A 26,250-nucleotide genomic window follows, 5' to 3' on the forward strand; every position below is an offset into this window, starting at 1 on the left:
TATTGTAGGTTCTCCAATACTATGGTTTTGTTCGATGTAGCTCCAGTGTAATAATGAGAAAAAAAACTGGTCTCATTATATGTCATTTCACTTAAAATTGCAGTTTCTGAGAACCTATTAACGACACTGAGTGAGAACTTACTGTATAGACTGTTATTAATAATAATGTATCAATATTGGCTAATTAATTGAAACAAATATACTGAGTTAATACAAGGTGTTAATAATAGAGAAAACTGTATGGAGGAGGGAAGGGTGTGTGGGAACTCTTCTGTACTAGTTACATGATTTTTTGGTAACCTAAAACTGTTCTGAAAATAGCCTATTAATTATCTTTAAAGTGCATAGACATATATAAATTATATACACACACACACACACACACACAATTTTTTGTTGTTGCTGTTTGAGATGGAGTCTCGCTCTGTCACTCAAGCTGGAGCACAGTGGCACCATCTCGGCTCACTGCAACCTCTGCTTCCTGGGTTCAAGAGATTCTCCTGCCTCAGCCTCCCGAGTAGCTGGGACCACAGGCAGGCACCACCACGCCCAGCTAATTTTTGTATTTTTAGTAGAAACAGGGTTTCACCATGTCAGCCAGGCTAGTCTCGAACTCCTGACCTCAAGTGATCTGCCTGCCTCGGCCTCCCAAAGTGCTGGGATTACAGGAGTGAGCCACCATGCCCAGCCATACACACACATTTGTATAGGGATGTGTGTGTGTATGTATATATATACACACTACAATATATATATAATGTATAATATATACATATTAATATATATATGTATGACATATACATATAAATATATGTATATATAATGTATAATACATATATACATTAAGTGTGCATATATATGCCTATATAATATACATAAATATAATGTATACCTATATACACACATGATATATATATACATATTATATATGTATATTATATAGGCATATATATGCACACTTAATATACCACCTAAAAAAATATAGCTATCTCACAATCAGTAAAGAAAGGAACGAGAAAAAAGCAGAAGAGTGTAAGGAAAACACACTCATATTGTGAAAGCCGTTGTCTGCACATGGTGGGCGTCTTAGTGATTGTTTCCTGTCCACACTGCACTCTTCGCTATGTTCCAAGTCGCTACAATAAATGGGTTTTAGCTCCTAATGGAAAAATACTCCTCTTCCCCTCTTTTTTAAAGCCTCAAATGCTCTGTTGAAACCAGAGGAGCAGAAAGCAGACACACACCTAATTCAGTACATGATCTTCTTTTTCAGCCGTGTCAAAAGTCAGGAGCTCACTCCTCCTCTCCCTCCCACTCTCCTCTCTGTGTTTACTTCCTGCCAAAGATAAATAATGAGTCACAAGCAGGACAAGGAGGCGGAGGCTGCTCTCAGCTCTGCCTGACACACCCTGTTTGGGCAGGAGCATACGAATTGATCTTAGAGTCCACCAAAGTTTGGAAGGAACAGAGCAGGCCACTTGGGAAACGCAGGGCTGGGTCCTTAAGAGCTGGCCCCAGCCAATGTGCAAAACACAGCTCAGATCTTTTTGAGTTTTCTTTTTTCTGTTTCTAAGATCTGACGCTGTTTATAGGAAAATTAAGTTTTAAGGATTGACCAAGGTTCACTTTCTAATTCTGGAGACCACAACACAAATACTTTCAGACACCTGTGAGAGTGAGTTATGAGTCTCGGTTTCAGGTAGCATCAAAGCAGCCTGGATCCTAGTCCTCACCCTGTCATATTATGCCTGTGTGACCTCGGACAAGTTCCTTAACCTCTCTGAGCCCTGATTTCCTCATATGGGCCCCTTAGGTCATCTACAGCCATACACACAGAGCTGCCAGATGAGGTGATATGTGTGGCCCTGGGCCCAATGCTCAGCTTGCAGCAGACCAGTTCTACAAATGACAGTGAAAGGAAGGAGTAAGAAACATCCTGGCCTTCGATTTAAAAGCCCATTTATTTCATTGTTTCAAACCATCTTTCTTCTTTTTTTTTGAGACAGAGTCTCACTCTGCCACCAGGCTGGAGTGCAGTGGTGCGATCTTGGCTCACTGCAACCTCCTCTCCCTGAGTTCAAGCGATTCTCCTTCCTGAGCCTCCTGAGTAGCTGGGGCTACAGGTGCATGCCACCAGGCCGGGCTAATTTTTGTATTTTTAGTAGAGACGGCATTTCACCATATTGGCCAGGCTGGTCTCGAACTCCTGACCTTGTGATCTGCCTGCCTCAGCCTCCCAAAGTGCTGGGATTCACGGCAACCAGCCTCAAACCATCTTTCTACCCTTCCCCATAGCTACTGCTCTCCGACACCAAAGATGTTTTTGTTCTAACTAGGAGTTTGTCTTCTAAAAAAGCCAAGAGGTTAAGCTTAAAATTATTCTATGTCTCCTGCCTCCCAGATGTAAAGAAACTCTGAAGTGTCCTAAAGTCTACGTGTCTAGTCCTTCTCACATCCTGTTTCCTAGGGATCTACAGTAATGACAGGGGCTCTCTGCCTGGAACTGTCTTTTCCCATAATCCTCTGCTTCTACTCAGTTTTGAAGACCCAGCTCCAAGAAACCTCCCCTGGAGACCTCTCCTGTTTCTCCACAGCAGAGCTAGCTCCTCTCTCCCCGCCCGTGTGCTCCCAGAGACTCCACCTACAGCATTTAGCTTGTTCTAGAATTATTCGTTTGCATGCCCTTTTTTTTTTTTCTTTTCTTTTTTTGAGACAGAGTCTCACTCTATTCCCCATGCTGGAGTGCAGTGGTGCGATCTTGGCTCACTGCAACCTCTGCCTCTGGGATTCAAATGATTCTCCTGCCTCAGCCTCCTGAGCAGCTGGGAGGCTGCCCACCACTACGCCCAGCCAATTTTTGTATTTTTAGTAGAGATGAGGTTTCACCATATTGGCCAGGCTGGTCTCAAACTCCTGACCTTGTAATCTGCCCATCTTGGCCTCCCAAAGTGCTGGGATTACAGGCGTGAGCCACCATGCCCGGCCTTGCATGCCTTTCTCTAGACTGGACTGGACATCTTGCTCATCTTTGTACCTCTGGTCCAGCCCAGAGCTTGACCTGTAGTGGGCAGTGGGCCGTGTTTATTAAATGAACTAAAACACCTGCCCCCCAAAAAGGCTGGGGTGCTAAGGAGCTGGACACGGAGCAGGAAATGAGCTGTCCCTGAAGCAGAATGGAGAACTCTGCTTTTCTCTTAGAGATGCCAGGCCCTCCTTGGATTCCCCCAGCACAAGCCCGGGTCTGTGATGGTCGGCACTGCATCCCGCCATCTTCCCCTGGCACCCAGAGGATTTCCTCCTGGAGCCCAGCTCTGTAGCTGCGGAACTCAGCAGACATGCCTGACCTTAGTGTTTTTCCACATCTGAGCACATGGCCCCATCTGCCCAGTTGCTCAAGCCAAAGCTTCAGGAATCTTCCTTGATTCTTTTCTCCCTCCTTTTTTTTTTTTTTTTTTTTGAGATGGAGTCTATGTCGCCCAGCCTTGAGTTCATTGGTGTGATCTTGGCTCACTGCAACCTCCACCTCCAGGGTTCAAGTGCTCTGAGTAGCTGGGACTACAGGCATGTGCCATAAGCCCAGCTAATTTTTGTATTTTTAGTAGAGACGGGGTTTTGCCATGTTGGCCCGTCTCAAACTGAGACCAGGCTGGTCTCAAACTCCTGGCCTCAATTGATCCACCCACTTTGGCCTCCCAAAGTGCTGGGATTACAGGCATGAGCCACCAGGCCCAGCCTCTTTTCTCCTTCCTTCTAAATCCAATCTATCAGCAAGTCCTGGCATCTCTAGCTCCAAAATATCCGAAATATGGAAAGCTGCTCACATTTTCTCCACCTTCACTGGTGTCACCTCAGTCCATGCACTCTCAGACCATCCCCAGGTGGGGTGAAAATTGGTTCTTGAGAGGTGAAAAGAGCCTCAGATATTACAATAGTCAGTGGCCTCGAAGGCCATAGCACAGAAACACGTACAGCATTCCTGTGGTACTAAACTTTCTCGGAGACGGAAAGGCAATGGGGAGTAAATGACTCCAAGTTCCTTGCAGGCAGCCAGGAGTGAGTGGCAATAAAAACTAGGTTGAGAAACCCTGCCCTAGTTCCAGGGACCACCACATCTTGCCAGGGGCTTTGCCTGGGGCTCTACTTGGACCCCTTCTTTGACCGCCTGGCCCCGGTCTTGCTTGCATCCTCAGCACCAGAAGGAAATTCAAGTTCTTCACCACGGCCCTCAGGGTACGGGCTTGGCTGACCAGGCCCCTGCCCACCTCGCCACCTCTCACTGTCTCAGTGGTCACCTGTTCTCTAAAGCATGGAATTCTTCCTCCTTAGTCCCTTTCCACTGCCTGTCCCTCCACCTGGAATGCCTGGTCCCCTAGGTTCTCTACGTCTGCCTCCTTTTTGTCATTCCAGATTCAGTTAATATATCACCTCCTTTTCTGGCCATCTAATCCAGTGCTTCTCAAAGCTTAGGGCTGCCAGAATCCCTGGGCTTGTTAAAACACAGATCACTGGGCCCCACCCTGGGTTTCCAGTTCAGTGAGTAGGAGCGGGGACCAAAATTTTGCGTTTCTAAGAAATTCCCAGGTGATGCTGAGGCCACTGGGCCAGAAACCCCACTTTGAGAACCACAGATCTAATCTCAAGCAGCCACGTTCCCTGTTACTGTCTAGCTTGACGCCCTGCTGGGCACCTTCCAGAGCCTCTACACCACCCAAAAGTGTCTCTGTTCTATTTGTTTCCCTGCTCGATGTCTGACTCAACTACAGTGTATTTATCCACCGGAGCTTGGGGGCGTGCTGCCGGCTGCATCCTCACCGCCTAGCGCAGGAGCAGGCACAGAATGGTGCCCAACAAAAATCTGTTGAAAGAAAAAAAAATAGAGGAGAGAAGGGAGAGGGGCATGGGTCTGTATGCGAATTACCCAAAGTGCAAACGAAAGTTAGCTATCCTTACGGCCTGGGGTAAACCCTAGTCAGTATCTCCCAGACTTTCTTTCTCATGACACTCGCATGAGATTCTTATTTCAAACACAGATTTAGGGGTCTCATCCCAAATCTACTGGTTCACTGTCTTCAAGTTGGGGGGAAGGGGTGGGTCAGGAAATGGGCACTTTAACTGATACCCCAGGCAATTCTGTTAAGGTGGTCCCGGCGATAGTTCACCATTCCTTAAATTCCCCTGCTCAGAAGAATCATCAGGTGTGCGTATTAAAGACACAGATGGCCAGGCCAGGTGGCTCACCTCGGCCTAGCTCTCACTTTAGATATCCCAGTACCTAATGTTGGATCTTTCTTTTGGGTTCTTGGCCCAGAACCTTAACATCTTCTTGCCAACTCAAGAATCCCAAGGTTCATAAATTTGGGGAAGAAAGCTTTATTTCTTATAAAGGGTTGCAGCCAACCAGGCGAGGTGGCTCACGCCTGTAATCCCAGCACTCTGAGAGACCGAGGAAGGCAGATCACGAGGTCAAGAGATTGAGACCATGCTGGCCAACATGGTGAAACCCCGTCTCTACTGAAAATACAAAACTTAGCCAGGCGTGGTGGTGCGTGCTGTAATCCCAGCTACTCAGGAAGCTGAGGCAGGAGAATCACTTGAACCCGGGAGGTGGAGGTTGCAGTGAGCCGAGATCGCGCCACTGCACTCCAGCCTGGTGACAGAGCGAGATGCCGTCTCAAAAATAAAAATAAAAATAAAAAAAATAAAGGCTTGCAGCCTGAGACTGGCCATCCATCCCGCAGGCTGGGAAGTGACGGAAGCGCTTCTGTACTTTGCAGCAGAAGCCGGAAGCAGGCACTTCAAGGTAGGGATGTGTGACAGGAATTTATGTTGAGCAGGCTCAGTAGACACATTGAACAGGTTATAGGAGGAGCTATGAATATTCATGAAGAGGGGCATGCATGCATAGTAAGCAAACAGACGTGTTACATCCCATGCTCACTTTGGGGTAGAGACAACATTTAAATGTATTAGAATTAGGCAAAAGGTGACGCAGAGGGCGCGAAGGCGCTCAGTGTGCCAAACCGCTCCACGGCGGGTGGTCTCTCGTGGAAGGAAGGCTGCTCGGCTGCTGTGTCCAAACCACAAAAGAGAAGGGGATCTGGCTGAACCCACTGGTGGAGCAAGTCTTTCAAAAGGGCTGGTTTTCTATTTTCTGTTGAGCCCTTAGGAAAGAAAGTCTAACATCGTCAGTGAGAGTACGGGTGTGGCAAGGTGTGTCTGACCTCCATCCTGTCGGGGCTGCAAACTCTGGGTTTAAGGTTTCTTTAAGGTCCCTTCGGCCAAGAGGGAGTCTGTTAGCCAGATGGAGGGCTTAGGATTTTACTTTTATTTCTCGTTCTTTGACTCCACCTCTTCTGCCCACACCCAGGCAGTCACCAGGTTCTGTGGGTTCTCCCCTGGGATTCCCTCCAGCCACCATCCCTCTACCCCAAGAACATCCCCTAGTGCCCTTCCAGCCAGCACCCCCTGCCCCTCCAGTGCGCCAATCACTGCCCCTACCTTTACCTTCGGAACACTTTCCTTGCATGCATAAGCCTTTGTTTGTTTTATTTTATTTATTTTATTTTATTTTTGAGATGGAGCCTCACTCTTGTCAACCAGCTGGAGTTCAGCGGCACGATCTTGGCTCACTGCAACATCCACCTCCTGGGTTCAAGTGATTCTCCTGCCTCAGCCTCTCCAATAGCTGGGACTACAGGTGCACGACACCATGCCCAGCTAATTTTTGTATTTTTAGTAGAGACGGAGTTTCACCAGGTTGACCAGACTGGTCTTGAACTCCTGACCTCACGTGATCCGCCTGCCTTGGCCTCTCAAAGTGCTGGGATTACAGGCATGAGGCACTGTGCCTGGCCCAGCCCTTGTTTAAAAGCAAACAAGCCACAGATTACTTCCCTAGCTTCCTGTTACTTGCAGGATAAAATCTCAACCCCTCATCTGACTGACGGATTCTCCTCATTCCTTGTGTTCAGTGAATATCCACCACCTCGGTCTGCGCTTACTTCCTGTTCAGCCCTAGAGAGGTCCAGTTCAGGAATTCTGCCCCTCCTGGAATGGCCTCTAGAGCCTGCCCCTTTCACTCAAGCTCCCTCCATCCCTACTAGGAGACCCTCTTCCTCAGGGAAGGCTTCTTCTGAGCCCCAACAGCACTGGGCGGAGGCGGTCACTCAGCTGCGTGGCAGAATGCAGCAGTCCTCATTGCGTGGTCCCTGGACCAGCGGCACAAATCGTGATAACTTGTTGGAAATGTTCCTTCCCAGGCCTCACCACAAGACCAGCTGCATCAGACCCTCCGGAGGTGAGGCCCAGCAATCTGTGTCTTAATCAGCCTTGCAGGTGATCTTGATGCCCACTCAAGTTTGAGAACCATCAGGTAACAGCTAAGACTCCAGGCTGTTAAGTTTCCACTCTCCTTCATTCGGTGACAAAGTGAGACAGGGTATGGACGGGACTTGGTCCCCATCCTGACTCTACCAGACCTTGCATACCCCATCTGGCGCCATCTTTGTTGACCGAGAGGCCTTGAAGAAGCTAAGGTAAGCAGCATTTCACCATAATCTTACTCAAGGGAGTGAACCCTCTTGCCCACACGTACACAAGTCCAGAAGAATGACCCATCTTCACCCCTTGCCTCATTATAATACTAAAATCCCCACCCAGACGGAACTTATCTGCCATTTTTTGGGTTTTGTTTTGTTTTATAAACTTTCATTTTAAGTTCAGGGGTACACGTGCAGGTTTGTTACATACGTGAACTCATGTCATGGGGGTTTGTCGTAGAGATTATTTCAGCGCCCAGGTATTAAGCCTAGTGCCCATTGGTTAGTTTTCCTGATCCTTTGCCTCCTCCCAGCTTCCTCCCTCCCATAGGCACCAGTGTGTGTTGTTCCCTCTATGTGTCCATGTGTTCTCATCATTTAGCTCCCACTTATAAGTGAAAACATGCAGTGTTTGGTTTTCTGTTCCTGTGTTAGTTTACTAAGGATAATGACCTCCAGCTCCATCCATGTCACTGCATCTCTGCCATTTTTTGATCATACAATACATGGCCTAACATGCTCTTTCACTGCCTGTGCACTCTGTGCTCTACCCCGCACATGTAACGACATTCCCATACCTCATGCTTGTTCATGTCACCCCCTTTTATTTTCTTGGAAACGGAGTCTTGCTCTGTCACCCAGGCTGGAGGGTAGTGGCGCTATCTCAGCTCACTGCAAGCTCCACCTCCGGAGTTCAAGCAATTCTCCTGCCTCTGAGCCTGCCTCAGCCTACCAAGTAGCTGGGACTACAGGCGTATGCCGCCATGCCCAGCTAATTATTTGTATCTCAGTGGAGACGGGGTTTCACCGTGTTGCCCGAGCTGGTCTCGAACTCCTGAGCTCAAGCAATCCACCCGCCCGCCTTGGCCTCCCAAAGTGCTGGGAGCACAGGCATGAGCCACCACACCTGGCCCACCCTTCTTAAAACACCAAAAAGCCTGTCCTCGGGGAGCCAGCTGGAGAACTCTGCTCCAGTGCTATCTCCCTTGCGTTCAAACATAAGCCCCTCACAAAGCCTTGTTTGGAAAATTTGCTTGGTCTTGTGTCAATTGCCATTGCTGGGAGCCTAAGCACTGTGGTCAGTAATCAAAGGTGCCAGGAATTCAGCTAGGAATCACTCGGGGGCACTCCCTGCCTGAGTCTCACTCCGTGAGAAAAGCAGTCATCTCTGAAACACTGCCCTTGGCCTTTCTTGGAAGGAGGAGCAAGCATGACATGGAAGCACAGGAAATGGCCAATGTCCAACCATTTTTGACCTACCTAAATGGCGATTTCCTCTGGTACAATCTAATATTAAAGTTCCATTATCTGGCAAAAGGAAAAAGCTGTTCAGTCACTGGTTGGTGATATCCAAGGAGGGCGGACCCAGGACCAAACTGGACATCCAGGTCAGCTGTGCTGGTGTGGACACTGCTGAGCAGAAAGAGGTGCTACTGGGGTTAAGCCTCACCCCAGGGGGCTGGGATCATTCTCCCTCAAGAACCCAGGAGCCTGCGCAGGGATGGTCATCAGGGAGGCACCTCCCAGACTCTGGGCAGTTGAACTATGGGGGGCTAAGTTACAACAGCGACACCACGTGGCAACCAGAAAGCAAGGCAGTTGAAATGATGGTACCCCGCACTCTTCCCATTGAAGAACTCACCTGCTTTGGGGATGTGTAAACCCCATGTTCTAGCATAATTTGGAGGGAGGGAAGAGCCTCAAGGAGAAACAATGGACTTTCTACTTCTAAGGTAGATTACATCATGCTCCAAGCCTCAGTTTCCTCATCTGTAGAGTGGAGACAATGCCTGGGCAGAGGGACCTTTGGGAATATAACACGTGCATTCTCCGTATTCCTTCCCTCGCTCCATGCCCAGCAGGTGGCCACTGCAGGCCCTTCTGTGTTTTCTGCTTCTGGAGTTTTTCCAAGTAGAAAACAGAAAGAGTTGCAGGTCAATGGATCTTCCCACCTTTTGTAAAAGCTTACATCCTCCAAAGAGAAAATGCCGGTTGTCCAATGAGGCCGAGGGACAGATGCCTCAAGGTCAATGCGCCTGACAGTGGAGAGAAATGGCCCTGGACAGTGGGGAATCTCTGAGGATCCCTCTCTACCTCTAGTCCATGTCCTTTTGCTCAGAGCAGAATAAGCAGGGAGGGTGCTCGAGGAAACAGCCAAGGGGCTCCCAAAGCCTCACCAAAGATTTCTTCCTGCCTGCAGTGGCAGAGAAGCAGCACAGTGGTCACTGGTATCACAGGGAAGGTGCTGGGGTTGGGGAGGGAATGGATGATGGCCTCAATGCAGCAGGCTCTGGAGAGGGCAGTCTGAAGGATAGCTGCCCTGGGTGATATGGTTTGGCCGTGTCCCCACCCAAATCTCATCTTGAATTCCCACGTGTTGCGGGAGGGACCCGGTGGGAGGTGGTTGAGTCATGGGGGCTGGTCTTAAACTCCCTGCACCAGCTCTCTTTTCTTTGCCTGCTGCCATCCACATAAGATGTGACTTGCTCCTCCTTGCCTTCTGCCATGATTGTGAGGCCTCCCCAGGCACGCGGAACTGTGAGTTCTTCATTAAACCTCTTTTCTTTGTAAATTGCCCAGTCTTAGGTATGTCCTTATCAGCAGTGTGAAAATGGACTAATACACTGGGGATACTCACCAGCCTGGCAGAGTTAGGACTCAGGATCAGAACTGAATACATTTTTAAAAAATGCAACGGGGCCAGGGACAGTGGCTCACGCCTGTAATCCCAGCACTTTGGGAGGCCAAGGCAGGCAGATCACTAGGTCAGGAGATCAAGACCATCCTGACCAACTTGGTAAAACTCCATCTCTACTAAAAATACAAAAATTAGCTGGGGCTGGTGGCATGTGCCTGTAATTCTAACTACTCAGGAGACTCAGGCAGGAGAATCACTTGAACCAGGGAGTCAGAGGTTGCAGTGAGCTGAGATTGTGCCACTGCACTCCAGTCTGGCAACAGAGTGAGACTCTGTCTCTAAAAAAAAAAATGCAATGGGGCCGGGCGCGGTGGCTCACGCCTGTAATCCCAGCACTCTGGGAGGCCGAGGCGGGTGGATCACGAGGTCAAGAGATCGAGACCATCCTGGTCAACATGGTGAAACCCCGTCTCTACTAAAAATACAAAAAATTAGCTGGGCATGGTGGCGCATGCCTGTAATCCCAGCTACTCAGGAGGCTGAGGCAGGAGAATTGCCTGAACCCAGGAGGCGGAGGTTGCGGTGAGCCGAGATCGCGCCATTGCACTCCAGCCTGGGTAACAAGAGCAAAACTCCGTCTCAAAAAAAAAAAAATGCAATGATCTATTGCTCACACAGAGCATTTGGCACAGTGCTGTCACCCATATTGAAATGAACGTTAAATGCTCTTTATCCTTCTTGGTGATGCCAAGGACGGGTGACTCACTGAAACTGCACACAGGAGCCTGCTCCGTCAGGAGTGATGGACTCAGGACTGGACTTACTACTGGACTCACTGTCAGCTCTTGCAGAGTAGGGGGGCCTGTTCCTTCTTGATAGATGGATTCTGAGTCAGTACAGGGCCCTGCACTATAGACACACATTTATGGAGGAGAGTCGTGTTTTTAATTCTGAACAGGAACCTGCTTTTTTGAGCATGTTCTTGGAAGGAACCTCTTTTTTTTTTTTTTTTTTTTTGAGATTGAGTATCCCTCTGTCATCCAGGCTGGAGTGCAGTGGCATGATCTCGGCTCACCACAACCTCCAACTCCCAGGCTCAAGTGATTCTCCTGCCTCAGCCTCCCAGGTAGCTGGGACTACAGGAACATGCCACCATGTCCAGCTAATTCTTGTATTTTTAGTAGAGACGGGGTTTCACCATGTTGGTCAGGATGGTCTGGATCTCCTGACCTTGTGATCCACCTGCGTTGGCTTCCCAAAGTGTTGGGATTACAGGTGTGAGCCACTGTGCCTGGCCAGAAGGCACCTTTTTTATGCTCAATTTGCATGCCAATGAGAGGCCATTCTTCCAAGGAAAAATAATAATTGACTAAAGCTGGGGAACAAAAGCCCTTTGAGCTGCTGCTACTCTTCAGTCCAGCTGTGACACAGGCCTCGAGCAATTCCCAGGCCTCTTAGGAGATCCCAGACCTCACCAGGAGGGAGAGAGAAGAGCTGGAGTCTGGGTCTCAGCCAGAGTGGCTTCCCTTGTGTGGGATTCCAGAAAAGACAAATCCATCCACTAGTTTCATAGTCATCCGGAGCCAATTTAGAGGTCTCATTAGAACCAAAGACTCTAAAACCTTTGTCCTGTGGCCCTGATGAAAAGTTCATAGAAATAGAACAGCCATGGGGGTCTGGGGAGGTAAAGGAGGCACCATCTTCAGCAGAGAAGAGAGAGCAAAGGTGCTGTTTGATGCATCGTTCTCTGATTCCCTCAGCAAAAAACACGCTGCCCCATCTGATTGCCATTTCCCTGAAGAAATCCAGAGCTCCTGCCAAGATGCCCCTAGTGCCTCCTCTGGAAAGCCACATTGCCCAAGCCACCCAGAAAATAATGACCCCAGCATGGAAATTCCTGCCACCAGGGGTTGCTCTTACTTACCCAAAGCAAAAAAATGTCACTTTGAGTCTTAAGGTTTTGAAAAGCTATGAAGTAGCATGTGACCCAGCGTTTCATTGTCTATGACGGGCTGATCATTCAGTTTTGCATTTTTGTTCCATAGTGTTCCTGTTCATTTGTTTCCCATAAAGCCTATCATGATAGACTGCTGGGAGCTGGACTCCAATTGTTCAGGAGGGTTTTTCTCACCAATTCCACAGCCTGTTTGTGAGTTGAACCCACAAGCAGTTATTAAGTGCCCCCAGCGTTCCTGGTGTGTGTACATGCTGGACACCAGGTGCTCGAGTCTGCTGGACTACTGCTGTGTATCCCCAAAAACTATGACTGTGGGACCTACCTGGGGAGATGTCCAGGAGAGAGCCCTGTCAGGGAGCCCTAGGGCCTGGCTGTGACTCATAACAAGAGCCAGTGACCAGCTGGGCACAGTGGCTCACACCTGTAGCCCCAGTACTTTAGGAGGCCGAGGCAGGTGGATCACCTGAGGTGAGGAGTTCGAGACCAGCCTGGCCAATATAGTGAAACCCTGTCTCTACTAAAATACAAAAATTAGCTGGATGTGGTGGCAGGCACCTGTAATCCCAGCTACTTGGGGGGCTGAGGCAGGAGAATCACTTGAACCAGGGAGGCAGAGGTTGCAGTGAGCCGAGATCGTGCCACTGCACTCCAGCCTGGGTGAGACTCCATCTCAAAAGAAGAAAAAAAGGCAGTGACTGATGGGCCACCCCTGCACTGGCCACATCCCACTGCCACAGTTGGTTTCTGGGGTTCATCTGCCAGCCTCCCTGGGACGAAGGGCTTGTGTGGCTTTGGTCATTGTGCCCTCAGTCCTCTGTTTCACGGCCCAGTCCCCTCAATGGTCACCACACTGGGATACGGTCTCCACTTAGCCACAGATTAGATGCTGATAAACCCCTGGGAAGCCTTGATGTCTTCCATTTTAAGTTCTGACAATGAAGATAAGCTGGAGTGTGGCTGGAATTGAAGTCTATAATTACTAATTTCATCTTTGGGCAGGAAAACAGGACGAATTTTTCCATCATGCAGGCCCAGCCAGTCAGAGAGGTCTGTGAACCACTGCTTGGAACATCTCACCACTGAGGACAATATCGTGTGTTTAAGGGTCCAGTTTCCAAAGCAAATGGGGCAAAGCTAATGCTGGAGCAGGCAATGAGCTGCGCAGGCCTTGGGCTGCATCCACCCTCCAGAGCCGGCCTCCTACCTGGACGTGTCTCTGTGGTCAGGGCTTCCGGGCGTGTCCTGATGCTTCCTTTTTATATTCTGGCTGTTCCCGGGTGGTTGCGCAGACCTGGGGGTCTGAGCTGATGAAGTCCTCTGAGCCAGGAGAAAGAGAAATTGGAAAGGAAATCAGAGAGGAGTCTCTGAAAACACAAAAACATTTATCAACAGTGCACCGACCACAGCATTCAAGGTAAGGTCATTCGCTTGCTCTGCCATCCAACGAAGCACCTACTATGTGCAGCACTGAGCTAGGCTTTGAGGGTATATGGGGAGCAAAGCAAAGGTGGCTGCTGCTCTCATACATCAGAGAAGAAACTAAGTTAAGCAATTCCAACTGAACGCTTCAGTAGAAAACCACAACTGGGGCACCTGTCATACTCGGTGGTCACTTGCTCCCTAGGAGAAGCGGAACCATTTTAACCAAGGCTGAAAGTGTCCAGTTTGTTTGTGGCACTACTGAAATGAAAGCACATGTTCCTCCCTCCACCCCGATGGCTTCACATACCAGAATTCAGCTGGAAACCCAGGGATAAAACTCACTGAAAGAAGAAAACGATGAACCCTTAGAAATCTGGACCCAACCACTTGGGATCCTAACCACTCTGAGGTTAGGATCACCTTCTCCTTCCCTTCCAGGATAAGCTTGTCCCCTGGTTAGTTGATTCGTTGTTGTTGTTTTTATAATCTATATCCATACAGACTAGCTGATTTTTAAAACCAGGATGCAAAAATATAAGGCTCAGGCAAAACTTTAAATCACAGGACAGAGATGAGATTTAAAAAAAACAAAACTCAATTTAAATGATGCTAATTTTGTATAATATAAAAATCAGAAGAAGGGAAAGGGCTTTTGTAAACCCCAAGCTGTATTTCCCAAAGCAGTGATTGTCTTTTTCTTTTTTTTCTTTTTTTTTTTTTTGAGACGAAGTCTTGTTCTGTCACTCAGGCTGGAGTGCAGTGGCGTGATCTCAGCTCACTGCAACCTCCACCCTCCAGGTTCAAGCGATTCTCCTGCCTCGGCCTCCCGAGTAGCTAGGACTACAGGCACCCGCCACCATGCCTGGCTAACTTTTGTATTTTTAGTAGATACAGGGTTTCACCCTATTGGCCAGGCTGGTCTCAAACTCCTGACCTTGTGATCCGCTCACCTCAGCCTCCCAAAGTGCTGGGATTACAGGCATGAGCCATGGCGCCTGGTCTATTGTCTTCCATTTTGTTTCCCCAGCAGTTACCCTGTGTCCTCTGCCCCAAACAATACACACCCCTCGTTCTGGGATGGGGTCCGCCTTTTTTTAAGAACAGTTCCACCCATGCCCTCTCCCCCTGAGGTTCTCATGGAAAATGCCAGTCATAGTGCCCCATGTCCCTGCCCACTGGAGTGTACATGACACTCAGGTCAAGCCAGGACCTTCTACGGGGTTCCCTGAAGAACCACAGTGGTTCTGGTTGTGGGGGTTCTATAGAAGGTGAGTGCGGGAGTCACCCGCAGCCTTCTTTCCAGCTGTGATGGACGAAGCCACCAAAGCAAGACACAGCAGAGCTGGCAGGCGGAGAGAGGCCAAGATGCCGGGCGGAGGGAGCAGCCCCGCGGGAGCCGAGGCCTCATTCTGCCCCAGCCGTCCAGGGGCTCTGTGATGAGGGGCTGCATGCATTTCCCCTTTTCACCTCAGCTGGTACAAGCTGAATTTCTGTCACTGGCAGCTCAGCGTGCATTCCCCGGACCACCAGATCAGCTTGGAGGAAAACAAAGTATTCTGCGGTCAAACACCTTTGACAAGTGCTACATAATACAGGCCTCTTTTAGAAATTCACAGTGTACGTTAGCATGGCAAAGATTCTGAATTCTGCAGCAGAAAAACTTGCTGAATTTTAATTCAGAGTTTGTCAGAATTTCTTGACCACAGGACTCTTTGTTAACGTACCGCGGTTTAACATCTCACACAACTCGTGTTACATGGAGCACACATTTGAAGGCAGCACAAGACCTCATTTCTTTCTCCCTTGCTTAAATATAGCAGATGGTGCAAATCTGTACGACAGACATTCCCTAGCCCGCGGGCACCTTCGTGATAATCGGAAGGTGGCACTCTTCTGGGCCAAATGCATGGCCTGGGAGCAGATCATGCCACCGTGTGAGTTAGAAACAGCTTCCCCAGCCAGGCGCAGTGGCAGTGGCTCATGCCTGTAATCCCAGCACTTTGGGAAGCTGAGGCGGGAGGACTGCTTGAGCCCAGAAGTTTGAGATCAGCTTGGGCAACATGGTGAAACCCATCTCTACAAAAAAGGAAATGGAAATGGAAAGGAAAGGAAAAGAAATGAAAGGAAGAGGGAGGGAGAGAGAAAGAAAGGAAAGGAAGAGAGAGGGAGAAAGGGAGGGAGGGAAGGAAGGAAGGGAGGAAGGGAGGAGGGAGGAAGGGAGGGAGGGAGGGAAGGAGGGAATGAGAAAGGAAATTTTAAAAAAAAAGCTCCATTCCTCCCCTCACATTGCTCACAGTCTAGGGAGACAGACCCCAGCCCCAGGGCTGCAGGGGTGTGAACACAGAGGGCACCCAAGGAGGATACTAGGTATGGCTCCTGCCTGGGGGTGAAGACAGCCTCCAAGGTCCCAGGAAGGGGGAGTCCCCACCCATCAAACTCTATCAACCTCTAGCCTGGGGACTTTGTAAATTAATCTTGGCGTTTCTGCAGCACACGTGAGAGCAAATCATCTGCCTAGTCTGCACCTGGGGACTTGTTGAGACTGTCAGACTTGTTGGATGGGCTGCAGTCCTTGACCTTCAGACACCAGCCTGAAGAGCGAGCTAGCTTTGGCTAGGTTTCCCGTACCTGCTGCACTTCTCTGAGTGGTTGGCTATGTGTGTTCATCCCATTGTGTCCAAAGGTAAAATGTAATAGATGCTTCATCTCTCAGGCACGCATACATTCTAGTGCTAACGTGAATACTACAATTCTAAAATTTTCTTTCATTTTAGCTGAAAGACAGAAGGTGGGGGAAATAAAACAACAGCGGCCGGGCGCGGTGGCTCACACCTGTAATCCCAGCACTTTGGGAGGCTGAGGCAGGTGGATCACCTGAGGTCAGGAGTTTGAGACCAGCCTGACCAATGTGAAGAAACCCCATCTCTACTAAAAGTACAAAATTAGCTGGGTGTGGCAGCGCATGCCTGTAATCCCAGCTACTTGGGAGGCTGAGGCAGGAGAATTGCTTGAGCCCGGGAGGCGGAGATTGCGGTAAGCCGAGGTCACAACATTGCATTCCAGCCTGGGCAACAAGAGCAAAACTCTGTCTCAAAATAAACAAACAGCAACAAATGGTCCTGTTATTGAGCATTAACTAATGCCAGGCACTGGGCCAGTATCTTTCCTAAACTATGCCATTGAATCTGCACAACTGTCTTATGAGAAAGATGGATATTTGTGTCCCTGTTTTAGAGTTGAGGCTTTGAGAGGTTTAGTAACTGCGCCAAGACCACACAGCAGTGGAATCTAGACATAACCAATCATCTCTGATCCCAGAGCCAGGACAGGGCATGGAAGTTTGAGCCCTTCCATGGGGCAGTGCTGAAGAGGGCAGAGGGAGCTGGGGATGATTCCTCACACAAGAGGGGGCTGCTGACCCAGAGGTGGCTTGACCTCCATGCTGGGTGAGCCAATCCCTTAATGAGTACCCCTGCCCTGCCCCAAGGGGCCTCAGCCTCCTGATCTGTGTATCCAAGGACAGTCATTCCCATAGGACAGTGTCAAGACCATGGAAACTTTCAGTCGCCTTCAGTTCACACTCTATAATCATCTTCAGAGAAAGATTTCTCTTTTTTTGAGACTGACTCTCACTCTGGTGCCCAGGCTGGAGTGCAGTGGCATGATCTCAGCTCACTGCAACCTCTGCTTCCCAGGTTTAAGCAGTTCTCCTGCCTCAGCCTCCTGAGTAGCTGGGCCTACAGGCACATGCCACCATGCCCGGTTAATTTTTGTATTTTTAGTAGAGATGGGGTTTCACCATATTGGCCAGGCTGGTCTCGAACTCCTGATCTCAAGTGATCCACCCACCTCGGCCTCCCAAAGTGCTGGGATTACAAGCGTGAGCCACCATGCCCAGCCAAGATTCTTTATCTATACATCATAAATCTTTGAATGCATGATTCTCACATTTTACTATAATAACTCAAGATTAACAATACAGAGTGAGTGGCATTTTTATATCAGGGTCCTGCATTTTTGAAATTTTAACCCAATTCCTACTTGTCTGACTGCCTTGCAAACCTCAGCTCCTAACACCTGAGGCCAGGCTCCCCTTTCAATCACCACATGACTTGCTGAAAATATTCTGCCAATAATTTAGCAGATAAATCTCATGTCCAGTATTCCAGGAGCAAGATTTCTTTAAATTAATTCTGGAAAGAAGGTGAATAACAGCCCAGACAGATGCAAACAACAGAAGGAATAAGGAGACAGATCTTTGCTCCAAGTCCAGGGGAGAAAGGGACCATGTGTACATTTCCTCAGGCAACTGACTATAACAAGGGCTTGGATTTGTCTTTGAAGAAGAAGAAGAAGACAAAAGGCAGTCCTCTCTCCCTTTTCAGCTCCACTTTTTTTTTATTTAATGGAGTTTTGTTCTTGTTGCCCAGGCTGGAGTGCAAAGGTGCCATCTTGGCTCATTGCAACCTCCACCTCCCTGGTTCAAGCAATCTCCTGCCTCAGCCCCCCAAGTAGCTGGGATTATAGGCATGTGCCACCACGCCCAGCTAATTTTGTAATTTTTTTTTTAGTAGGGACGGGGTTTCTCCATGTTGGTCAAGCTGGTCTCCGACTCCCGACCTCAGGTGATCCACCTGCCTCAGCCTCCTCAAGTGCTGGATTACAGGCGTGAGCCACTGCTCCCAGCTCACTTCTCTTTCTAATAGAAAGCTAATCTGCAAGAATGATACTTGTTCTCCGCAACAGAAACTTATCTGGATGGAGGAGTTAAAATAAAAGTAAGAGAAATATCTGTGTGAGGCCAGGGGGTGGTGGCTCACACTTGTAATTCCAGCACTTTGGGAGGCCGAGGCAGGCAGATCAGATCACGAGGTCAAGAGAGCAAGACCATCCTGGCCAACATGGTGAAACCCCGTCTCTACTAAAAATACAAAAATTAGCTGGGCGTGGTGGCACGTGCCTGTAATCCCAGTTACTCAGGAGGCTAAGGCAGGAGAATCACATGAACCCGGTAGGTGGAGGTTGCAGTGAGCTGAGATTGTGCCAGTGAACTCCAGCCCGGTGACAGAGCAAGACTGTCTAATAATAATAATAAAAGAACAAGCCGTGTAAAAGGCAAGTTACACTTTTCAAAGCTCTTTGACATCCGACTCTTACAAAATCCCCGTGAGCTATACCAGGCAGGTAAAATAATGTTTTCCATTTTCCTAATGAGAAACAGAGGCTGGCCTTCTGCCCTCCGCAAGTCTCCAGCCTCGAATGCCCAATGCTCTTTCCACATGAATACTGACACCCAACGTTTACAGAGCATTCTTTCTGCTACAACAGCAGCAACCTATTATGAACACTTTCTATGTGCCAAGTACTGCTCTTTTAAGTGCTTTACATATTTAAACTCATTCAATCCTTAGAACCCAATATTATAGCTAAGAATACCGAGCACAGAGAGGTTAAGCCACTTGCCCAATGTCACCCAGCTTGGAGGTGGTGGAGCCAGGATTTGGACCAGGATGGTTTGACTCCAGAGTCTGTGCTCTCGTCCCTGCCTTATCCTGCTTCACCGTACTGTGGAATTTGTTGCTTTATGGTCTCTGCCATCTTGCTGCCATGCTCCAAGAAACTAAAGCAACTGGACATTTGAGAAGAATGTGGCAGGAGCCTAGATTTAATGCCCAGAATAGCACTTGGCATAGAAGAGGCAGTCCATAAATATTTGTTGAATGTATGAAAAATAGATTACTCTTATTTAGTCTGGTGGCCACGTCTGCAAACTGAAGGACGCACCCTCAGCCCTTGGAGCTCTCGCTTTTACCACGTTCCCTAGTGTCTTTGAATCTCCCCTTCCTGTTCCCCATCTTAGCAACGTCTTAAGCTCTATTGCTTACTGGATTCCAAAGGACCTGTGTGTCAACAGGCGTCCCTGCAAAACAGCATGCACTTCTAAAGTTACCCTTTCCACTTCCAAATCGCAGGCTGGAAAAACAATTGGCAAGCCTCACAGGACACGTGGACTCACCCAGTTGCTTCTTCAAATCTTTCCTTTGCTGCCATTGCTTGAGTAAACAGACAGTCTTTCGTTGGCTCTGGAACACTCCAGAGCCTGGAGTCTATTTTAAAGCAATCTTTAAACAGTTACAGCAATTTTCCAGTCCTAAAAAATATGCTTTGTAAGGAGCTAAAGTATTTCACCATCAAAAAAAAAATAATTCCACTTACCTCTTAAATGCTTCATCACTCTAGACAGACCACAGCTTACTGGTCATGCCAACAGAGTTAATTAAACCATGCTTAACTAACATGGTTATATCATGGCCAGAGTGTCTCCTCAAGTTGCCCCCTCTTTGAACGAGCTCCTTGGGAGCAGCGTGACTGCAGGTGAATGCTGGGAAGTGGACCAAAGGTCATCCCCATGGCATTAGGAATTGAATTTCAGAAACAACTGCCAGGCTGGCCAAATATGGAGGATGAACACGTGCTCTGTGCTCGAGCCAGCAGGCTGCCCGTCTTCCCTGTCAAGGGGAGGCAAATGCTCACACCAGTGCTGCAAGATCATCCCAAATGTTTCTTCACCTCCAAGGCGGCACAAAACATTGGTGAACACAGCTTGCAAAGGACACCTCAGCCTAACCTAGCACGTACTCTGTCAGGCCAACAAGCGAAAGGCCGCCAGGGTGGAATTTCAGCTTTCCGCAAACGGAATGTTTTCTGATGTGATGCAGCATGATAGAGCAGAAGAAATGAGTGAGCTTCCAAATCAGAGAGAGCTGGGTTTGGGTCCTCACCCTTCCTTTAAAAGACAGAAAATAACAGAATAGAGTTTGATGTGTGATTTTGATGCTTATGCCTCATGAATAGTAAAGGCTGAGTCTAGGTTCTGGGTAGACGCTGATGACTAAAGCATGCAGGGTGTAAAATGTTAACTTTAGGAGAAGCTGGGGAAGCATCTGTATGGGAGTTCTCTGTACAATCATTGCAACTTTTCTGTAAATCTGAAAATATTCTTTTTTTTTTTTTTTTTGGAGATAGAGTCTTGCTCTGTTGCCCAGGCTAGAGTGCAGTGGTGCAATCTCAACTCACTACAACCTCCGCCCCCCCCAGGTTCAAGCGATTCTCCTGCCTCAGCCTCTTGAGTAGCTGGGATTACAGGCACACGCCACCACACTGGGCTAATTTTTATATTTTTAGTAGAGACAGGGTTTCACCATGTTGGTCAGGCTGGTCTCAAACTCCTGACCTTGTGATCTGCCTGCCTCGGCCTCCCAAAGTGCTGGGATTACAGGCGTGAGCCACTGCACCCAGCCAAATCTGAAAGTATTCTAAAGTAAGAAGTTGGCCAGGCATGGTGGCTCACACCTGTAATCCCAGCACTTTGGGAGGCTGAGGCGGGCAGATCACTTGAGGTCAGCAGTTTGAAACCAGCCTCACCAACATGGCAAAACCTTGTCTCTATTATAAATACCAAAATTAGCCAGGCATGGTGGTGGGCACCTGTAGTCCCAGCTACTTGGGAGGCTGAAACATAAGAATGGCTTGAACCTGGGAGGTGGAGGTTGCAGTAAGCCAAAATCATGCACTGTACTTCAGTCTGGCAACAGAGTGAGACTCTGTCTGAAAAATAAATAAATAAATAAATAAATAAATAAAGTAAAAAGCTTAATTTAAAAAAGAGAGTCATGGTTCCTACTACCCTTGTCGAATTTTGAATTTAGTGAATGAATGAGTGATATTTAATGAACAATATCTGCCTTCCATTCCTCAAAAGCATTTGGGTCACAGGTGGTGGGCATTACCCTAAAAGAACTCAGGAATCTCAAAGATCTAAGAGGTGACATGTTCTGATGTCTTTAGTCTGTAGGGGAAAGGGAAAGCTTTGAGGCTTTAAAAACATGCCCCATATTGATGACCTGTATGTATTTAATATTTTAGAAACAGTATGATTTAAAGAGAGTTGGGTGAGGTCAGAAAACTCAAATTCATGTGCCCTTGGCCAGATCAGTTCCCCTTCCTAAGCCTCTCTCTCTCCATCCATAAACTGGGGGCCACAATCTCTGCCGTTCCCTACCTCTGTGGGTGACAGGAATACCTTGTAAACAAGAAATGTACAAATAGAAGGGAGAGTCTCTTTATGCAAAGAGCTGGGCATGTCAGGATGGCCTATACCGTGTTGTGATGTTTATTTGATTATACATAAGGTAGAGACATAAGCCTTATTTTTTTGCTCCTCTAGAATCCTTGTATCCATTCATTTTCATGCTAGAGCAGCATGAGGTTTGGTTTAAGAATGAGCAGGCAGGAGGCAGTAGTCCTGAAACCCAAGCTTTACTGCTTATTTAGCTGTAAGTCTTTGAGTTCTATACCTCCAGTGCCATATCTATAGATTGGGGATCATAACTGCAGGGTTGTTCTGAAGGTTAAATGAAGGACAAGGCTAGACCATCATAGACATTGTACATGCTGGTTATTATTGTATAAAGAAGAAATAGATTCAAAACTCATTAACGAAGAGCCCCAGTGGCTATCTCAGCTTAGAACAAAAGCAGTTAATCAGAAGTTCAGGCTGGGTGCAGTGGCTCAAACCTGTAATCCTAGCACTCTGGGAGGCCAAGGTGGTTGGATCACTTGAGGTCAGGAGTTCAAGACCAGCCTGGCCAACATGATGAAACCTCATCTCTACTAAAAATACAAAAATTAGCTGGGCATGGTGGCAGGGGCCTGTAATCCCAGCTACTTGGGAGGCTGAGGCAGGAGAATCGCTTGAACCTGGGAGGCGGAGGTCGTAGTGAGCCGAGATTTTGCCACTGAACTACAACCTAGGCAACAGAGTGAGACTCTGTCTCAAAAAAAAAAAAAAAAAAAGAACAGAAGTTCAGTTCCACAGCTCCTCCTAAAGTTAACATTTTACACATTTGTTCAGATGATGCATCTGGCCAAAACCTGGAGCCATGCCGTTCAGCCACTGGAGTGAAAATTAGCACCCACCCTCCCGGCTGGGGGAACCTCAGAGCAGAGGCTGTGAGAGCAGACAGGTGACAGTAAAGAAACTCTCAGCTGTCAAGGTCAGGTGCAATGGCTCATGCCTGTAACCCTAGCACTTTGGGAGGACAAGGCAGGTGGATTGCCTAAGCTCAGAGTTCAAGACTAGCCTGGGCAACACAGTGAAACCCTGTCTCCACTAAAATATAAAAAATTAGCCAGGCATGGCAGCATGTGCTTGTAATCCCAGCTACTTGGGAGGCTGAGAAAGGAGAATTGCTTAAACCTGAGAGGTGGAGGTTGCAGTGAACCAAGATCGCACCATTGCACTCCAGCCTGGGCAACAGAGCAGGACTCCATCACCTAAAAAAAAAAAAAAAAAAGAAAGAAAGAAAAGGAAAGAAACTCTCTGCTGTCATAAAGATTGAATTAATTCTTGCTGTTTAATTTGCTCTTTGCTCAACTTCTTTCCCATTCAACACAGTTAAAGCAGCCCAGATGCCCCCTGCTGCCTGTGGAATATTGGGAAATGCTGCCTATCCTGAGCTGGCTGGTGCTGCTGTAACGTTGAGCTCCTTGAGTTCCTCAAGAACTAAAGAAGGGACCTTCAAGTAACCCTAGAGCACCAAGCATAGCTTTAAACAAGATGTGCACATACATTTGGGGCTTTCCTCTGACAAGCAAAGTAACAATAACCACACGGGGCCTGAGCAATGGACAACCTCAGCCTTTCGTGATGACCTGACCCTGGGGACGACTCGCATACACAGATTCTCCTGTCCTCTTGGTCCTCTGTTCTTCAGATGTCTACGGTGCTGAGGTCCCCTTTAGGAGCAAACCTTATCCAGGCCACATCTATACACAGAGCAGGGACCCAACTTGGGAGACCTGCCCAGGCTGGGGGAGGCGTGCCTGCTGAGCTGGCTCTAGGTCCCTCTGATGTCGCCTCCTTCCTGCTCATCTGCAGCTCTGAGCTCAAACATCAGCTCCCCAGGAGCGCCTTCCCTGACACCCTGGCTAGGTCTGGGGTCTGTGCACCTGTCTTCTTGCTGCATAGTTTCTATAGTTGAAAATTATGTTTTTTGGTACTTGCTACAGAAACACCCAGAAAATAGAAATGTTGGAATGGAGTTACCAAATGATGATGTGTTTTTAAGTCAGATCATTATAATAATTGGATTGAACGTCTTTTCTTCCTCCCCACAGGGTCAGAGCCATAAATGGGAATCATGACAGCCCCGCGGCCAAGGGGAAGTCTAGAAAGTGGTACTATGGGGGTTAGGGTTGTCCTTCCCCTGTGAAATCCACATGCTTGGAGCTTGGAGCTCGGGTGTCCCCTGTAGGGTCTCCAGAACTGAACAACTGTGAAGCCCACCTTCAGGATTTGGGGCTGTGGGCTGGCATGGCCCTCATTTCACCATAGAGCTTTCTTTTTTTTTTTTTTTGAGACGGAGTCTTGTTTAGTCGCCAGGCTGGAGTGCAGTGGCGCAATCTCGGCTCACTGCAACCTCCACCTCCCAGGTTCCAGTGATTCTCTTGCCTCAGCCTCCCAAGTAACTGGGACTACAGGTGCGCGCCACCATACCCAGCTAATTTTTTGTATTTTTAGTAGAGACAGGGTTTCACCATGTTAGCCAGGAAGGTCTTGATCTCCTGACCTCATGATCAGCCTTGGCCTCCTAAAGTGCTGGGATTACAGGCATGAGCCATTGTGCCTAGCCAAAGAGCTTTCTACACAAGTCATAATGCATGAAACCCCAGGAAGGGCTGTCAAGTGGAGACAGCTCTCATCACAGTGTCACCACCAGCTCTTTCCCAGAGAGGGACACATGTAAGCCAGGACCCTGACCCTCCTAGGGACAGGTGATGCTGCCCTTGGCTGGGTATTAGACATTCACCCAACTTCCCATTGGACCGTGTCCTCCCGCCCCTAAATGGGTTCCCCTCCAGAGCCTTGGTTATACACGTGGCTTTCTCTTCATTTCCAACCATCAGTTGGTGCAATACACCACCTGGCCAAGTGTGCTTCAGTCTCCGAGGCTGCTTGGAGCCCCGAGAACAGCCTCCCAGGAGGCCTAAGCGAGTCCATTCCCGAAGGAAGGAGCAAGAGTAACAACGAGGACTCAGCTTGCTGCAAAAGGCACACACAGGCAGGCGGGGCTGAGGCTCCATGGCCCCAGCTCAGTAAGAGGAACCTTCAATTAGCAGATAGAGCAGGTTTCAGGCTGAGTGTGGGAATCTTCCTCCTCGATGGCTTCTCTTCCCTCAGGAACAGAGAACAGAACCCAAGGCTACTACTAAAATTCAGAGTTTCAGTAGCATTTGTGCTGACAAAACAAGAAATCACTGTGACTGGTCGGCAGGATACGAAAGCAGGACTGTGGCGATGTTATTAAAATTGACTTTTTTTTTTTGAGATGGAGCCTTACTCTGTCACTCAGGCTGGAGTGCAATAGCACAATCTCTGCTCACTGCAACCTCTGCCTTCCGGGTTCAAGCAATTCTCCTGCCTCAGCCTCCTGACTAGCTGGGATCATATGGGTGTGCTACACACGCCTGGCTAATTTTTTTTTGTATTTTTAGTAAAGACAGGGTTTCACTGTGTTAAGATGGTCTCAATCTCCTGACCTAGTGATCTGCTGGCCTCCCAAATTGCTCGGATTACAGGCGTGAGCCACTACACCCGGCCAAAATTGACTTCTTGAATAAGATAAATCGCTTTGTAATTAATGCAACAATTAATTGTTGTCAAAAAATTTCAAAAGCAAATATTGTTGAAATAAACTGCTGGCCCACTGCCAAGAGGCTCCGAGGAATGGTCCTCCTGTGCTTGCCTCCCTGCCTCCCTTGGTCTGCATGAAGGCCCAGTCCCCATAGTCACCTGCTGTCCCCCAACTCCGCATCTCAGGTTGCCCCATATACCCTGCTGCCTCATCTGACCTTATCTCCACTCCCACTTTCCAATTCCCACACCTTTTTCTGCACTCAGATCAGCAGCCTGAGTCGTCATATCCCGGGATCATCACAGAACAGACCCTTAGCCTTCCCACCTTACCCACGCCGGCTGCCCTCTGAGAACCCACCAGGTTCCGACCCTCTCAAGGGGAGGCTGATTTTCCTTCCAAAAGCCCAGAAGATCACAGCTTCAAAACAGAGTCAGGAGGCCAGGCGCAGTGGCTCACACCTGTAATCCCAGTACTTTGGGGGGTCAAGGTGAGCAGATCGCCTCCGGTCAGGAGTTTGGGACCAGCATGGCCAACATGGTGAAACCCCATCTCTATTAAAAATACAAAAATTAGCCTGGCGTGGTGGCATATGCCTGTAATCCCAGCTACTCGGGAGGCTGAGACAGGAGAATTGCTTGAACCCGGGAAGCAGAGGTTTCAGTGAGCCAAGATTGCGCCGTTGCACTCCAGCCTGGGTGATAGTGAGACTTCGTTTCAAAACAGAAAAAAGCAAAAAACACAAAACAGGGTCAGGAACCTGGTGCCCCGCAATGTTCTTTCTAAGCCATTTCACTTCTCCCCACCTGCTAAACCCAGTGTCCCTTTAACACTATGATGCTGTAACTGAGTTCCCCATTTTTCTAAGAGGAAGAAAAGGGTTTTTCTTAATTATTATGTTTTCTTATTTTCTCTCTCCTCCTTTTCTCATGTTCCTCACTTCCTACTTAGCTCTTTAGAAACGCAATTATAACCTTGACCTTCCCTTCACCGGACGCT

The 26,250-nt window shown here is 48.3% G+C and overlaps 1 protein-coding gene across 11 annotated transcripts in view; it reads right to left on the reverse strand.

Moving 5' to 3' along the window:
* The window catches only part of TACC2 (transforming acidic coiled-coil containing protein 2), a 251,580-nt gene that overhangs the window by 183,518 nt on the left and 41,812 nt on the right, over nucleotides 1-26,250 (reverse strand). For all 11 annotated transcript variants that reach the window (XR_010341737.1, XM_064373782.1, XM_064373779.1 and 8 more), the window contains one exon: nucleotides 13,338-13,450. Coding sequence is in view for 10 of the 11 variants with exons in the window: in XM_064373782.1 (XP_064229852.1) it covers nucleotides 13,338-13,450 (113 nt within the window). In the remaining variant the exon portion in view is untranslated. The remainder of the gene's footprint in view (nucleotides 1-13,337; nucleotides 13,451-26,250) is intronic.

This window comes from Aotus nancymaae, unplaced genomic scaffold (genome assembly GCF_030222135.1).
Source record: "Aotus nancymaae isolate 86718 unplaced genomic scaffold, 86718_ANA_hifiasm-v0.15.2.pri h1tg000010l, whole genome shotgun sequence".
In the NCBI taxonomy this organism is placed as follows: domain Eukaryota; kingdom Metazoa; phylum Chordata; class Mammalia; order Primates; family Aotidae; genus Aotus; species Aotus nancymaae.